Source organism: Oncorhynchus keta, chromosome 27, assembly GCF_023373465.1.
Source record: "Oncorhynchus keta strain PuntledgeMale-10-30-2019 chromosome 27, Oket_V2, whole genome shotgun sequence".
NCBI lineage: Eukaryota > Metazoa > Chordata > Actinopteri > Salmoniformes > Salmonidae > Oncorhynchus > Oncorhynchus keta.
The window spans coordinates 43,711,065-43,728,863 of record NC_068447.1 but is presented as its reverse complement, the minus strand read 5'-3'; the positions used below and the strand labels follow the sequence as shown (position 1 = coordinate 43,728,863).

Sequence of the window (17,799 nt, the reverse complement as noted above, 5' to 3'; positions counted from 1 at the left end):
TTTAGCATGCTCCTATACTGACCCAAAGGCAAATCATTTTAGGAAAATGAAAACTTCAAGTGGGACTGTCCAAAAGGTAAGGTATCCTAGACTGGCAGCACATATTAATATGATGGTTCCTAATCTGAATAGATTCTCTCAATAGCCTATATCTGGGTTTGTAGCCATTAGCACTACCTGGTGGCCAGAGGATGTATAAGCATGTAAGTGACAATGCTGAAATAACAAATTATCTTTGTTCATACCCTCTATTGGAGACATGTTATTCTCACTTTAAGTAGCAAGAGACACTGTATTAAACCGGACAACCTCCAAACATCAACTTAGTCTCAGACAGTTTATTAGAAATACGGAAACAAAAATTCCCACTGCATTTAACAAACTGAAATTTATTTAATCTGATCTGCAAAAAATAAAAATAAAAAAAAGTTGCCGAAACATAGTAGTGCATTTGCTTTAACACTTGCAAATTAAATTAGGTAATTTATTGACAAGTTGTTTTTGTTATGTTTCTGCACCCTTTTGAAAACAGAATAAATAATATTTTTGACATCTGCTCCAACACTTTTGTTTGATACAAAATGTCCAAAATGTTGAAATAAACTACCGGTATATCCTTTGAAATTGTTAGGTATTTACATTGATATATACTAAAGAAAAAACATCCTCGCAAAATGAGATTGCACGGAAAGGTTGTATCATTATAACATACAACTTAAGTTATACTGTAAAATAAGGTTAACATGCATATTCATTTAAATACCTCAATATTTAAAATCAATGAATGAACTATTACCTGTAATATTTGCACATTAATGGACACTGGGAAAATATTTGCTTGGAGTTAAAACTATAGATACATAACAAAAATTAAACAAACAAAATTAACAGTATGAACAATAAAATGGGGCATTTTTAATTTAAAAAAGAAACTACTTTATTGAAAATAGGCGGTTGTTTTGAAACCTGTTTTTCCCCCCTAATTTACAATTCACAAATATGTCTAAATTTAATACGTAACCTCACAGACATTATTAAATAAAAAAGGGAGAGGTGGGGTGTAACTAAGATATTATCCAATCAGAGCAGGGCCACATTCAGCAGGCAAACATTGTCAAACGTTGCAGATAGAAATAGCATGAATAGAACCGACATGATTCCATAACTCTACATGTCAGAGGCGTGTGTGATCTACATTACGTATTTCAATCTGAATGTTCCACAATGTGGCCCCTGGTTAAGTTAAAGGATGATAGAACTAAACCCCACAACAACACATGGAAACAACTGAATTTTCCATGCAGAATTAGAACAGCACCACACTAGGACAGTGGCTAAAGAATGCTCTGGTGTTATGTTACGACAGTCTTTCGTCAGCGAGTTTCCTGTGATGTGTTTGGAAAACTGGTGACGTTTCCTCCTTTCAAATACGGCTACCAATAACTCATCTCTAATTTTCCTCTTCAACCGACCTTTGGAGGCTTTACTTCCTTGTTGTCATCGGTTACAAAGCATCCTTTAATGCTCCCATTACTCCAAGTCTGGCATCTCTGAAAAGTTAGAAGACTTAAGGTAAAAAGTCAATCTACCAATTCCACAACATCACTCATGTGTGGATGGTATGAGGATTTTCAAGAAACTTCAAATTAAATGTACTGTGAAAATGCTCAAGAATGTCTGCTTGCTACATTCTTTGGTCGTGTGCTAAAATGTTATCAAAACTTACTTTCATCATCACTGTCATGCTGTAAATAAAAGAAACGAACGATTAGTGTCAAATTTACTCGAAACTGCAAAACATAAAAGCAAGTAGATATCCTTTTCCTTACATCATCATATACAGTAACGTTACATGTTTGCAATTCCTTTGATATTTGCTGTAAAGTTAATTTGGAGATAACAAAAAAAGAAGAGAGAAACACAAACCTCTTTTAGACCTTCTATACCACCCATGCCCAGATCTGGCATACCGTCTTCTCCTCCCATCGTGTTCATCATCTGAAAATAAGAGACACCAATCACTGTTTGGACGTAAAAAAATAAAATAAAAATACAATAATTGAACACATTTATAAACATTACACACTTTGTGCAACAATGACATGCTTGCTTTTGCTTGCCTCTGAGAATTTGTCGAAACTGGACAGATCCTCATCAGAATCATCTTCCCAGTCTTTCCAGTTGTTGAAGTCGACACCCAGCCATTGAAACTGTGGAAAACAAAACAGACATCCCAAATCAACATTTTAACCAACATTTAAGACAAAATGCCCCTCTTATGTGATCTTAGTCTCAGAGTAGGAGTGCTGATCAGTTTGACCTTTTTGATGAATAAGATACATGAACATGAGGGATGTAATCCTAGATCAGCACTCTTACTCCCGAGACACTTTCTGAAGAAGAGCCCAGAAATACAAAACAGAAGAGGGAATGTAGAATATTGTACCAAAACATTTCTGACCTTTGCCTTGTCCTTTGTTAACCGTGGCCATGCAATACCCGCCTTTGCTTTCTTTAGACAACACAACACAGACCTGTCTGTACGTTTGTGCTTGGACTCCTACAAGGAGAAGAAGAGAGATGCTCATAATATATTACAAGTCATTTTGTATGAGGGATCATCTTTTCATCCTATTTAACATCCAGGTCATTGCAGTTGGCGATTCAGTAGCTAAATGGAAAAAACATATATACTTACATTGGGGTCAATTGAGTCGAAAAGGTCCAATTCATTTTGGTGTTTGAGGTTTTCAATCCCGCCAACACAACTGAAAAGACAGAACAGAGTAAAATACAGTGACTTCAGAAAGTATTCATACCCCTTGACTTACTTCACATTTTGTTGTGTTACAGTCTGAATTAAAAATTGATTAAATATATATTTTTTATTATTTCATCCATCTACACACAATACCCCATAATGACAAAGTGAAAACAAATGTATTGATAATTAAATACAGAAATCTCATTTACAGATGTATTCACACCCCTGAGTCAATACTTTGTAGAAGTAGCTTTGGTAGCGATTACAGCCATGTCTTTCTGGGTAAATATCTAAGAGCTTTCCACACCTGGATTTTCCCATTATTCTTTAAAAAAAATTAAGTTCTGTGAAATTTGTTGTTGATCATTGCTCGACAACCATTTTCAGGTCTTGCCAGATTTTCAAGTAGATTTAAGTCAAAACTGTAACTCAGTCAGGAACATTTACTGCCTTCTTGGTAAGCAACTCCAGTGTATATTTAGCCTTGTGATTTAGGTTATTGTCCAGTGTCTGGTAGAAAGCAGACTGAACCAGGTTTTCCACTAGGATTTTGCTTGTTTAGCTTTATTCAGTTTCATTTATATCCTGAACAACTCCCAAATCTTTAACGATTACAAGCATACCCATAACATGCTGCAGCCACCACTATGATTGAAAATATGGAGTGTGGTACTCAGTAATGTGTTGTATTTACGCCAAACATAACACTTTGTATTCAGGTCAAAAGGTGATTTGATTTGCCACATTTTTGCAGTATTACTTTTGGTGCCTTGTTGCAAACAATGTATGTTTTGGAAAATGGGTATTCTGCACAGGCTTCCTTCTTTGCCCTCAGTCAATTAGGTTAGTATTGTGGAGTAACTTCAATGTTGTTGATCCTTCCTCAGTTCTCTCTTATCACAGCCATTAAAGTCTGACTGTTTTAAAGTCACCATTGGCTTCATGGGTTAGGGCAGTTTCCTTCCTCTCCAGCAACTGAGATAGGCAGGACGCCTATATCTTTGTAGTGACTGGGTGTATTGATACACCATCAAAGTGTAATTAATAACTTCACCATGCTCAAAGGGATAGTCAATGTCAAGGTGTGTGAATACTTTCTGAAGGCACTGTAGATGAATGGTTTGCTCATTCAGACAGTAAGGGCCGATAAATTTCATCTTATTCCTGGACTAAAAGGAAAATAAATATTATTTTTAGTCCAGGCAGGATTAGGTTTAATCTGTGTCCGGGAAACTGCTTCTGCAAGTGCAATAGGCGTAATTTATGGACAGCTCACAATTGATCCTAACATCAGTGTCAATTAAAATGCAGTGTGTCCCGGGTAATGGTGAAGCAGCTTACCGAAAATCAAGTTTTGATTTTTCAAACTTTACTTTAAGATCTTTGCTGTCTTCTACCAGGAACTCAATGAACACTGAGTCCCTTCTGTCAAACCACTTTGCTGTTGCTGGCTGCCTATTGGACAATAGAGAAGAGAGAAGACCATTACAAAGTCCATTACAAAGCAACAGCCAATGTCTTCTAGGTTCTGTTCATAAAATCCAAACATAAAGATTTGGGAAATTGCAAACACATCATTAGGAAATTGGGATGGAAAACAATGAAGGGATAAAATACTTTCATTTTGGATGCAAAACTGAATAATTTGCTGTTTAGAAAGCAGTCTCCGGGTCTGTTGCATGCGTCATCAGGAGAAACAGAAAAAGCATGCACGTTTAATTTAAACATTGACTAGCTAACGAAGATAGATAATATTGTTTGGTTACATTCAATACAATATACATTCAATACAATATACAGTACATTCATCATCAGGTGGCCAAGCTAGTCTAGCTCCTCCACCCATTCAACCTGATCCAAGGTTATACTTGATCAGGTGGCTCATTGTCACTGGTCTCTGCCCTTATTTCAGTGGTTTTGCTAGCAATTCCTAATGGTTATTCTTGGCTAACCAGATCCAACACCCTTCCATATATTCATTAATGAGCTAGCTAGACAGGTCACATGGAATGTCACTCCAACTTGCAAGCCAGTAACGTTTGCTAGGCTAGTATATTTGCAAGGAAATAGCTAGCCCACGTGAATAAAGGACTATCTGCTCATGTAACCGCTGTGGAGAACTAAAGCCCAGCCTTGTATTACTGATAATATCTCATTACGGCTCAAATGGGACATTTCCTGGCGTGTAAAGCTGACAATTCGACTAGAGTGAACTGACAAGCGCTCCATTCATTCCCACTAATCGTAACCCCATGTGCATGTAGGCCTAACGTTAGCTAGCTACGGTTAGCTAAAGCTATAGCGTTGCCTTTTATGTCCCGTGGACAAAATGTACTTTTATTGCAGAGTTGCTATACATACATGTCGGAGCATTCCAGACAAGTAACGTTGGCTAGCGAACATAGATAAGCTCTGAGTAACAAAACTTGAAGCTAGCTATGGCTAAATTGCTAGCACGCTACCCTGCATTCGCAAGGGTGGCCATTGCTTTGGACGCTAGCTCTCTCATCCGACCCTCCATCCCACACTTACATCTCTTGCTATCTAGTTCTTTCACTCCAAAAAGGCAGTATTCGTCACAATGTGCTGTTGGATAATCGAGTTCAATCCGTAGCTAAATATGACAGGGCAAAATGTTTCCTCGTTCTCCTGCGCAATGACGTATCTCTCGAAATCGCTGGTTTCACTATCACCGTCTGGAGACCTTTCTGGATCATTCTCTCGTGCCGGGGGAAGTTTCTTGCGTGCGCTTTACCTGAAGCCTAGGCTGAACGCCGTTACCGTGGCAACACGCACACACACGATCTGTAACATTTCAACGATTTCACCTGTACAACGCAGGTGTGTACGAACAGGTGTTACGTGTGTAAACATTTTATATATATATATATATACACACATGTGATTTTTGTAATTAATTATCAATAAATGGGAAACAGAAATACACGAAACAGAAACAAAATCTTCCATCTCCTTTATTTTACCCGGTAAATTGACTGAGAACACGTTCCCATTTGCAGCAACGAGCTGGGGAATAGTTACAGGGGAGAGGAATGAGCCAGTTGTAAACTGGGGATTATTAGGTGACCGTGATGGTATGAGGGCCAGATTGGGAATTTAGCCAGGACACCAGGGTTAACACCCCTACTCTTAATATAAGCGCCATGGGATCTTTAATGACCTCAGAGAGTCAGGACACTCGTTCAACATCCCATCCGAAAGACAGCACCCTACACAGGGCAGTGTCCCCAATCACTGCCCTGGGGCATTGGGATATGTTTTTAGATCAGAGGAAAGAGTGCCTCCTACTGGCCCTCCAACACCACTTCCAGCAGCATCTGTTCTCCCATCCAGGAACTGACCAGGACCAACCCTGTTTAGCTTCAGAAGCAAGCCAACAGTGGTATGCAGGGTGGTATATGCTGCTGGCTCCTTATTCAACAACTTTATTTCTAGCCTTGAAATAAATTCAGACAACGTCTATTAAAAGGTTGGACTGGACCTGGTCCTCGTGGTTGTTTGGTGTTTACATGGTCAGCTCCTGCAAAGAAGAATTCAAAAGGTTTTTGCATTTTAGGAGATTCCAACATTGAATAGAACATAATATAATCTGGAACTGTAAGGTCCAGATGTGCCTGTAATCACCTTACAACATAGAAATCAAAGAAAAACTTAAATTAAACATGATATTACATTTACAACAGATTGACAACCAATTAAATATTCTTACCATGATGGCATTGACGACGTCATTGTTGCTTTTGAGCGCTCATATAGCCTTCAGTCGAGACACATTGGCTTGTGACATCACCAGTTCAATGTCCTTCACGGCTGTCTCATCAACCTGCAAAGCATGATGGAACACATTGGTAGTGCATAAGGAACTGCTTATACTGTTAGAGTATAATGAGGAAGTAAAAACTGCTGACGTCATAAACAATGTTTTATGATAGTTAAGTAAACGCCAGAGGATGGCGGTTGGAACAAGCCTGGTTCAAGATCTGACAGAACAGCACAAACAGATATGGGGCCACACTAACTTCGACCCTTCACCTCTTCCTCTCTGCTCTCCTCTTGTATACTGTGGGCTTCTGTGTGTTCTCCTGGATGCTGGACGTTCTGTCTTCTCCCTGGACCTTGAACTTCTCTGCTGCTGCCAGCTGAGCTTGTTGGGACAACTCCTCAATCTGGAAGAAAAGGAAATCCACTCTCAGAAAACAGAATTGCAAGAATATCTCTAATTCATAAAGAACGTAACATAAATACTTTAATAAATAAAATGCTTATGGCATTTATAGGTATTTGTAAACTATTTGAAAGTAATCACGTCCGATCTGAAATGAGAAGACACACTTTTTGAGATCCAACCCAGATGCAATGGATAAATGATTATCCTCGCATGTCTGATTACTACTTAACCCTTGTGTGGTTACATTTTCAATGTTTACTAAAATATTTATTATACAATTAATATTTTGTTTAACCTGAGACTCATTGGCCTTGGCTCATTTTCTGTGCCGAACATGTAAAAGATTACATTTTCATTGAGTGCACACCCCCCTACACATTTATATTACATATGTGGTTATCCAAGTGTAATAAAAGTGTGGAAAGGTGGGTGTGTAGGTAAAAACACATCAAAATTAAACAAAAAGGTTTGCTGTGGGACTTCACTCTTGTCTTCCTCCTCCCTGGGCCTGCTGTTTCAACATAGTACCAAGAACCTGTCTGTCTGTCTCCCTGCCCGTCTGCCTGTCTCCAACTTTTCTCGCACTCTTTACCCTTTGTAGTGCGTGAAACTACACAAATCAAATCAAATTGATTTATAAAGCCCTTCTTACATCAGCTGATATCTCAAAGTGCTGTACAGAAACCCAGCCTAAAACCCCAAACAGCAAACAATGCAGGTGTAGAAGCACAATGTCTTTACAATACATTATTTCGATACATTGTGAAAAATTCTGTATTTTCCCACACTCTACCCCAGCCGGTACAAATTGGGACACAACAAATAAATAGCTTTGCATGTGTGGCTCCATACCACAATCAATCAGTATAGCAAAACTAATCTCTTGGAAATCATTTTTGCAGAGAGAGAAGCTAGTGTTTTCCAAATATGAGGATCATGTCTCTGTCAATTCGGAGTCTGACAGTGAGTTGGAAGAAGAGGAGAAGATTGACCCTCAGCCAGCCCCAGGACCAGCCCATCAGCAGACAGCCCCAGGATCAGCCCTTCAACAACCAGTTCATCAGCAGCCTGCAGGAGGAGAAATAAGCATGTAAAAAAAATGGTGCAATTGAATGGTCTTCTTGCCCAAGGAATGAGCCACCCCGCATGGCTGTCAATTTGATAGGGATAAAACTAGGGCCGACGCAGATGGTGGTTACTCATGTGCAGGACATAAAGTCTTCTTTTGAACTGTTCATCCCAGACACCATCCAGAAAATCATTCTGGACTCATTCGGAGGGAAGGCACATTTTTGTAGAGAGATGGAAGGAAATCGACCAAACTCATTTACGTGGATACTTTGGGGTTCTTATCCTTGCTGGTGTTTTCAGATCCAATGTGGAATCCACAGAATCCCTATGAGATGCAGAAACTGGCAGAGAACTTTTCCATGTTACAATGTCTCTGGAAAACTTCCACATTATTTTCAGGATTATCCGCTTTGATAACTGAGACACCAGACCAGCTCGGCGGTAGAGAGACAAGCTAGCTGCAATCAGGTCAGTGTGGGACAAGTGGGTGGACAGCCTTCCCCTGTTTTACAACCCAGGGCCCAACGTTGATGAGCAGCTTATGCCATTTAGGGGCCACTGCCTCTTCAGGCAGTACATATTGTCTAAACCCTCAAAATATGAAATCAAGATCTGGGCTGCCTGTGATGCTGCTTTATCATATGCGTGGAACTTGCAAGTGTATACGGGGAAGCCAGATGGAGGAGCCCCTGAGAATAATCAAGGGATGCAGGCTGTCCTGGACGTGACACAGGGACTCCGTGGCCACAACATCACATGGAATAAAAAATGTACTTCGCACAAGCTGGGACAGGAGCTCCTCAAGAGGAAGTTGACTTGTGATATTCTTCAAATCTTGGACATCATCTGAATGGCATTGAACCAAGATTGGAACAGAAGGAAGCTCCAGAGGAGACGGCTCTTTCTTGAGGAGCTGGGAAAGGCATTGGTAAGACCTCAAATCCAGAGTAGGCAACATATCCCAAGGACCACAGCTTCTGCAGCCATCGTGAGGAGGATTCAGGAGGAGGAGTCAATCACCACCTTCCGGAGACACCTGAAACCCCACCTCTTCAAGGAATACCTAGGATAGGGTAATAGGGTAAGTAATCCTTCTCACCCCCCTAAAAGATTTAGATGCACTATTGTAAGTGGCTGTTCCACTGGATGTCATAAGGTGTATGCACCAATTTGTAAGTCGCTCTGGATAAGAGCGTCTGCTAAATGACTTAAATGTAAATGTAAATGTAAAGGATGCTGGTGCCCCATCTGCCCGACCCACAGAACCAACAACTCCAATACCGGAAGTAAGTGTGAGTGATGTTGTTGCATGTGTGTGTGTCTGACTCTCCTGCCTTGGCCTGCTGTAACTATATATGTGAGTGAGTGAGATGTTAGTACAATCTCTGAACTAAGTGTTTTCATCATTCAAGATTGTAGCCGGTAGCATCAAGAAGGACAGTAGACACAGATTAAGTTCAAAAAATAAATTTGCAACACACAGTAAAACTGTGTGTGTAGTCCGGCCTTAATTTGTATTCAATGGGGCACATTTATAATTTCCATAAAATACTGTATGTAAAATGTTTCCTTCCAATTTGTTTAGTTCAAAGCAATAAACATGTCACGAACCTCGCTGAAGAGGGTGCCTCTTCCTGTTCGGGCGGGGCTCGGCGGTCGTCGTCACCGGCCTATTAGCTACCATCGATTCCTTTTCCGTTTGTGTTGGTTAGTGGTTAATTGGGTACACCTGTTTTGTATTAGGCTTTGTTTGTAGGGTATTTAAGGGCACTAGGCCCGCTGGGTATTTTGTGCGGGCTTGTTTTTTGTTACTCTGTGTTTGATGGTGTGAGTTGTTTTCTTATCTTTATTCTCTGGTCTATTTTGTCCTGTTTTTTTGGACTGGCAACCTATATACGCCCTGTGTGTTGGCGTGATCATTTTTTGGTTGCACCGGTGTAATAAATTTGATAATGACAGAACCCTGCTCTCTGCGCCTGATTCCATCCACCACTCTTAGTTTTTCAGAAATGGAGTCAGCAGGAGCAGCGACCACCCCTCTCCCCACTATGGAGGAGCGCGTCCATCACCACACAGCTGTCCTCCATCGGATTGGTACGGCGATGGATCAGATGATGGAGAGGATGGAACGATGGGAGAGGAGTGGTCTACCGACGTCTATCTCAGCTCTCCCACTGCCGACACCACCTTCAACACCTACTCCACCTACGTCGTCCTCTGGGTCCAGCGCACTGCGTCTCTCCCCCCGAGCGAGTACGATGGAGCAGCGGCCGGGTGCCAGGGATTTTTGCTCTAGCTAGAGCTCTACCTGGCTACCGTGCGTCCGGCTCCCTCGGGTGAGGAGAGTGTGGGCCTCCTCGTCTCCTGTTTAACGGGCAAGGCCCTGGACTGGGCTAACGCGGTCTGGAACAGTCCAGACTCGGCTCGGGACAACTACCTGGAGTTCACCCGCCGTTTCCGAGCTGTGTTCGATCATCCACCAGAGGGTAAACCGGCGGCAGGACTTTGCGTTGGAGTTTAGGACCCTAGCTGCTGGTGCTGGGTGGAATGACAGGGCCCTGATGGACCATTACCGGTCTAGTCTCCGGGAGGATGTCCGCAGGGAGCTAGCTTGCAGAGACCCAACTCTCTCCCTGGATGAACTTATAGACATGTCTATTCGATTGGACAACCTGCTAGCTGCCCGCGGGCGTTCAGAAGGGGTTCTGTTGATTCCACCTTCCAGCTCTCCCACTCCCACTCAGATGGAGTTGGGAGGAGCTGCATCTAGGGGGACCAGATGGGTCTCCTCCTGCTCCTATTGTGGACGGAGAGGACACACTTCGGACCGGTGTTGGAGGAGTCCCTCTGGGAGTCGAGATGGTCGGCGGAACACTCCTCGGCCACCCCAGGTGAGTAAGCACCAAACTCACTCAGAGCTCCCTGTTGATCACATGTTTTTGTTCATTTTTTTCCCTCTGTTTTTCCCCTCTCTTCAGCATAAGGCGCTAGTCGATTCAGGCGCAGTTGGGAGTTTTATGGATTGTGGACTCGCCCGTAAATTGGGTATTCCGTTAGTGCAGATAGACCCACCTATCCCCGTGCACTCCTTAGATAGCCGACCGTTAGGGTCAGGGCTGGTCAGGGAGGCCACGATTCCGCTGGACATGGTAACGCAGGGGAATCATAGGGAGAGGATCAGTTTCTACCTTATTGATTCACCTGGGTTCCCGGTGGTGTTGGGCGTTCCCTGGCTGGCTATTCACAATCCCGTTATTTCCTGGAAACAGGGGGCTCTTAAGGGGTGGTCAGACGAGTGTTCAGAGAGGTGTATAGGAGTTTCCATCGGTGCCACGACGGTGGAGAGTCCAGACCAGGTTTCCACCATGCGCATTCCCCCAGAATATGCCGATTTGGCTATCGCTTTTAGTAAGAAGAAAGCGACCAAATTACCACCTCATCGACGGTGGGATTGCGTGATAAACCTCCAGGAGAACACTGCACTTCCCCGGAGTCATGTGCACCCACTGTCACAGGAGGAGACGTTGGCTATGGAGACATATGTCACGGAAGCTCTGAGACAGGGGTACATTCGGCCCTCCATGTCACCCGTCTCCTCGAGTTTCTTTTTTGTGAGGAAAAAGGAGGGAGGTCTGCGTCCGTGCATTGATTATCGAGGTCTCAATTGATCACAGTGGGTTTTAGTTATTCGCTACCTCTCATCGCTACGGCCGTGGAATCATTCCACGGAGCGCGTTTCTTCACAAAACTGGACCTCAGGAGCGCGTATAATCTGGTGCGTATTCGGGGAGGAGACGAGTGGAAAACAGCGTTTAGTACCACATCAGGCCACTATGAGTACCTCGTCATGCTGTATGGTTTGAAGAATGCTCCAGCCGTCTTCCAATCCTTTGTAGATGAGATTCTTAGGGACTTGCACGGGCAGGGTGTGGTAGTCTATATTGTTGACATCTTGATTTATTCTACCACACGCGCCGCGCATGTTTCCTTGGTGCGCAGGGTTCTTGGGCGACTGCTGGAGCATGACCTATACGTCAAGGCTGAGAAATGTGTGTTCTCCAAACCAGCCGTTTCCTTCCTGGGTTATCGCATTTCCAGCTCGGGGATGATGATGGAGTGTGACCGCGTTAACGCCATGCGTAATTGGCCGACTCCGACCACGGTAAAGGAGGTGCAGCGGTTTTTAGGGTTTGCCAATTACTACCGGAGGTTTATCCGGGGTTTTGGTCAAGTAGCGGCGCCCATTACCTCACTGCTGAAGGGGGGACCGGTGCGTCTGCGGTGGTCAGCAGAGGCTGATGGAGCCTTCAACCAGTTGAAGGTACTGTTCACCGGAGCTCCCGTGTTGGCGCATCCGGACCCTTCGTTAGCATTCATAGTGGAGGTGGATGTGTCCGAGGCTGGAGTTGGAGCCGTGCTGTCTCAGCGCTCGGGCACGCCACCGAAGCTCCGTCCCTGCACTTTCTTTTCTAAGAAGCTGGGTCCGGCGGAGTGGAACTATGATGTGGGGGATCGGGAGTTACTAGCTATGGTAAAGGCCCTGAAGGTGTGGAGACACTGGCTTGAGGGGGCTAAACACCCTTTTCTCATCTGGACTGACCACCGTAATCTGGAGTATATTCGGGAAGCGAGGAGACTGAATCCACGTCAGGCTAGGTGGGCCATGTTCTTTACACGTTTTAGATTTACGATCTCTTACAGACCAGGTTCCCTCAACACTAAGGCCGACGCGCTGCCCCGTCTCTATGACACCGAGGACCGGTCTATCGAACCCACTCCCATCCTTCCAGCCTCTCGGCTGGTGGCCCCAGTGGTATGGGAGGTGGACGAGGACACCGAGCGGGCGTTGAGGGTTCAACCTGCGCCTATACAGTGTCCAACTGGTCGAAGTTACGTACCGCTTGGTGTCCGTGATAAATTGATTCGGTGGGCTCACACACTACTGTCTGCGGGTCATCCGGGGATTGATAGGACAGTACGGGGTCTTAGGGGGAAATACTGGTGGCCCACTTTAGCTAGGGATGTGAGGCTCTATGTCTCCTCCTTTTCGGTATGCGCCCAGAGTAAGGCTCCTAGGCACCTTCCTAGAGGGAAGTTACAGCCCCTCCCGGTTCCACAACGGCCATGGTCCCATCTCTCTGTAGATTTCCTTACGGATCTTCCCCCATCTCAGGGGAACACTACCGTTCTGGTCGTTGTGGATCGGTTCTCTAAGTCCTGCCGTCTCCTCCCATTGCCTGGTCTTCCTACGGCCCTACAGACTGCAGAGGCTCTATTTACCCACGTCTTCCGGCACTATGGGGTTCCAGAGGATATAGTCTCCGATCGGGGTCCCCAGTTCACGTCCCGGGTTTGGAAGGCGTTTATGGAGCGTCTGGGGATCTCGGTCAGCCTTACCTCTGGTTATCACCCCGAAAGTAATGGGCAGGTGGAGAGAGTAAACCATGAAGTGGGTAGGTTTCTGAGGTCGTATTGCCAGGACCGGCCAGGAGAATGGGCGAGGTACGTTCCGTGGGCAGAATTGGCCCAGAACTCTCTTCGGCATTCGTCTACGAATATGTCGCCATTCGAATGCGTACTGGGCTACCAGCCGGTCCTGGCTCCGTGGCATCAGAGTCAGACCGAGGCTCCTGCGGTGGAGGAGTGGGTACAGCGCTCTAGAGAGACCTGGCGGGCAGTCCAGGATTCTCTCAGGCAGGCCAGTGAATGGCAGAAGAGAGAAGCTGACCGCCACCACAGTGAGGCCCCGGTGTTCGCACCAGGGGACAGGGTCTGGCTCTCGACCCGAAACCTGCCCCTCCGCCTGCCCTGCCGGAAGCAGTGTGTTACGAATCCCTTTTGGCCCGACGGTCTAGGGGGGATGGTAATGAGACCCGTAACATAACTCATGCAAATTATTATTGTGACAAAGTAAAAGTGTGAACGAAATAACCACGACAACAGAAATCTACCGTCAAACTCTAGGTTTATTTATAAACACACGGTAATGGGGGGGAGCAGGAAAAGGGGCTGAGCTGGACCCAAGGAAAGAAACAATAAGTATACAAAAACACCCCTAAGCTAGACTAGCCTACTTTAACAACAGCTAACTAACTAACCAAAAATACAGTGGGTGGTCCGCCCAGTTCTAACTAGTGTATTTAACAAAGTTCACCTACGGGTAGTGTATGCCCATGGGCGACTTGTCTTGGTTTCCCCCTTTTCCCACCAGCAACAAACAAACACCATAACCAAAAACAATACTCACAGGTGATGACAAAGTGCTATGGAGGTGCTTTAAACAAAAGAGAGGTTAAGACACAAAGCGAGAGTGAAACACAGAGACCTACAGACATGGCATTACAGAGAGATTGAGCTGAGCTGAGCTGAGCTGAGCTGAGCTGAGCTGAGCTGAGCTAGAACAAACAAATGATGGGGTTTTTAAACCATGGGGAAGGAACTGTGATAGGTCAGGAAATAGGAGGAGGTGTGTCTTCTGATTGATGATTGATTGGGGAGTGATGATTTTCACCTGTGAGGGGAGAAAAGAAACACACACACAGGATACACACAGACACAGGATAACTGTATCCGTAACACAGTGTGTGGGGCCATTTAAAGTCTTGAGGAGGATAAACGAGGTTTAATATAGATTGCAACTTCCCTCTTATTATCGCATTAACCCCTCGTTTCATGTGTCTCTCCTCAGGCCGGTGGTAGCTGGTCCCCTACAAGACAATGAGGTACCGGAGGTCCCTCCACCCCCTCTGGACATCGAGGGGTCCCCGGCGTACACAGTACGAGCTATTCTGGACTCGAGACGCCGAGTGAGGAGGCAGTACCTCGTGGACTGGGAGGGGTACGGTCCGGAGGAGAGGTGCTGGGTACCGGGGAGGGACATTTTAGATCCTTCCCTCTTGAGGGATTTCCACCGCCTCCAACCCGGATCGCCCCGCGCCTCGTCCTCCGGGTCGTCCTCGAGGCCGGGGTCGGCGCGCTGCGGGAGCCGAGCGTCAGGGGGAGTACTGTCACGAACCTCGCTGAAGAGGGTGCCTCTTCCTGTTCGGGCGGGGCTCGGCGGTCGTCGTCACCGGCCTATTAGCTGCCATCGATTGCTTTTCCGTTTGTGTTGGTTAGTGGTTAATTGGGTACACCTGTTTTGTATTAGGGTTTGTTTGTAGGGTATTTAAGGGCACTAGGCCCGCTGGGTATTTTGTGAGGGCTTGTTTTTTGTTACTCTGTGTTTGATGGTGTGATTTGTTTTCTTATCTTTATTCTCTGGTCTATTTTGTCCTGTTTTTTTGGACTGGCAACCTATATACGCCCTGTGTGTTGGCGTGATCATTTTTCAGTTGCACCGGTGTAATAAATTTGATAATGACAGAACCCTGCTCTCTGCGCCTGATTCCATCCACCACTCTTAGTTTTTCGTAACAAAACATCAATAGTGATGAAAACCGATTTGTTTACAAAAATCACATTTTATCAACAACAAAAAACGAATTGTGCTTTTAATTATAAATGTGATCTAGCAGAGAACATCTAAGTATTAAGTATTTTTACGTAAATTGTTATGGCTGTTTTGTTTTAAAAACCCAATAACATTGGGTGAATAACAGAAACATAAACACCACACAATGGTTCAAATAGTGTCACTTGCCTTAGCTTCCCCGAAGAAAATGTATGCGTCGGAGGCGGAGCTGTTGTAGACGTCTGGTTTGGGGATGACAAACAGGATGTTCTTGGACTTCCTGATGTTAACCCTGGTTATGCCCATCACCTGGCCTGGTGTTGATAGAGAAGATCATTGCTTTATTCTCCATAGAAAACTTGTTGTCCATAGGAAACGTATTGCCTATAGTGTGCAAGAAACATATTGTCCGTAGGAAACGGATCTGAAAGTCATTACGACCATTAAAAAGGGCCCCACCACAGGGCAAGGCCGACCCCTATTTCAACATAATTCCTGTCCTAGAGTGGAAATGCTTGTTTTGGTTCCACCTCTGAAGAATTACATAGCAGTGATTTCCAGGTTGAGTGGAGAAACAACAAAAAGGGGCATTGACAGCAGTAGGTGTAGCTAGCTAGCATGCTAACCTTATCTTGCTATTTAACACTATCTGTTGCTGTTTTTTATTTTTTACTACACCGTATACAAAATATTTGCCAGATGTCTAGGCTATGGCTGGTTCTGGAGCTGGATTTGTCATAAGCATTAAGGGGAAAACTTAGCCATAGTTGGATAGCGGAAACCAGTATATTTGACTTCCCCATTGATTGTTATCTCCAATGTTTTGGCATTTTCCATAAATTGCGGACTCAAATCCGCCATAGAAATAGAAAGAATAAGATGAAGCTCTGATAATATGGGTAAATTTTGAACGGTTTGGGCTAGAAACTAGTTCTTCTACACTGTAATGGACACTGTGCAAGCTTTGGTAGGTTGGCAGGCTATTCGGCTGCGGTACAATAAAGCCAAGTCCTGTGCTCATAGTTCTCACAGGGGAAGTGAAATTATAGGTTACAACGACTTTGCTCATGATGCATGCCGCAAATGACATGTAACAACAGCACAATAAATGTTACTTGAATTTTCTTTTCACGGTGTGCTATTTCATTAAAGGACTTGTGGTTTCTAGCTGCACCAATTAAAGCAGTGGAGCGTGTAGTGAAGCAAAACTTTAGAGGTCAAAACCATTAATCTTGGGTAAACGGAGTGGGGTTGCAAAATATAATTATATAACACAATTTACCATTTATAAAATGGTAATATTGTGTATATATATATATATATATATATATATATATATATATATATATATATATATAGATATATAATAGAGAGTGTATATATATATATATATATATATATATATAATATATGTTTTACGTGCTCCTAACCAACTGTGCTATTTTGTTCGTTTTTTTGCGTTGTTTGTAACTTTTTTTTAAACTTATTTTGTACATAATGTTGTTGCTACCGTTTCTTATGACCGAGAAGAATTTCTGGATTACTGACCTTGAACAGGAAGAAGATTTTTCCTTTAACGGGTCCGACGAGTCGTCCCGAAGAATATATTGCTTTTTCGGGAACAGGCCCAAATCTCTGTCATTTGCGTGAAGAAAAGACGGAGAAAAGGGGGGCAGAGGTCGGGCTGCCTTCTAAAAATGTGTAGGCGAGCAAGTAAACTCCTACTGCCAGCCATTTTATTGGCCAACGTGCAATCATTGGAAAATAAATCGATGGCCTACGATCAAGATTATCCTACCAACGGTACATTAAAAATGGTAATATCTTATGTTTCACTAAGTCGTGGCTGAACAACGAATATAGAGCTGGCGGGATTTTCCATGCACCAGCAGGACAGAGAAGTTACGTCTGGTAAGATGAGGGGTGGGGGTGTGTGTCTATTTGTCAATAACAGCTGGTGCGCGATTTCTAATAATATAATATTATCTAATATAAGTCTCAAGGTATTGCTCGCCTGAAGTAGAGTACCTTATGATAAGCTGTAGACCACACTGACCACACTATCTACCAAGAGAGTTCTATACCAAGAGAGTCTCATCTATATTATTCACAGCCATCTATTTACCACCACAATCCAATGCTGGCATGAAGACCGGACTCAACCAGCTGTATAAGGCCAGGCATAAGCAAACAAGAAAATGCTCATCCAGAAGAGGCGCTCCTAGTGGCCCTGGGACTTTAATGCAGGCAAACGTCAAATTCCTTTTACATAATTTCTACCAGCATGTCACATGTCCAACCAGAGGAAAAAAAACTCTAGACCAC

The 17,799-nt window shown here is 43.9% G+C and overlaps 1 protein-coding gene and 1 pseudogene across 4 annotated transcripts; both read right to left on the bottom strand.

Annotated features, from left to right (window-relative positions):
- Positions 1–318: 318 nt before the first annotated feature.
- On the bottom strand, positions 319–5,538 carry LOC118360145 (prostaglandin E synthase 3-like). 4 transcript variants are annotated; one of them, XM_052482517.1, is made up of 9 exons: positions 5,297–5,538; positions 4,382–4,436; positions 4,106–4,215; positions 2,699–2,768; positions 2,462–2,560; positions 2,121–2,210; positions 1,927–1,998; positions 1,727–1,745; positions 319–1,550 (listed from the first exon to the last, which is right to left on the bottom strand). In XM_052482517.1, exons 2-9 carry the CDS (start codon positions 4,385–4,387, stop codon positions 1,531–1,533), a joined length of 486 nt encoding a protein of 161 aa, XP_052338477.1. In that variant the 5' UTR covers positions 4,388–4,436; positions 5,297–5,538; the 3' UTR covers positions 319–1,530. The 4 variants fall into 4 exon arrangements, with proteins under 4 accessions (XP_052338477.1, XP_052338478.1, XP_035595227.1 ...); XM_052482518.1 differs by lacking the exon at positions 5,297–5,538 and adding an exon at positions 5,126–5,290; XM_035739334.2 differs by lacking the exon at positions 4,382–4,436 and having other exon boundaries at positions 4,106–4,219; positions 5,297–5,535.
- Positions 5,539–6,290: 752 nt separating this feature from the next.
- On the bottom strand, positions 6,291–15,798 carry LOC118360345 (nascent polypeptide-associated complex subunit alpha-like; annotated as a pseudogene).
- Positions 15,799–17,799: the final 2,001 nt, after the last annotated feature.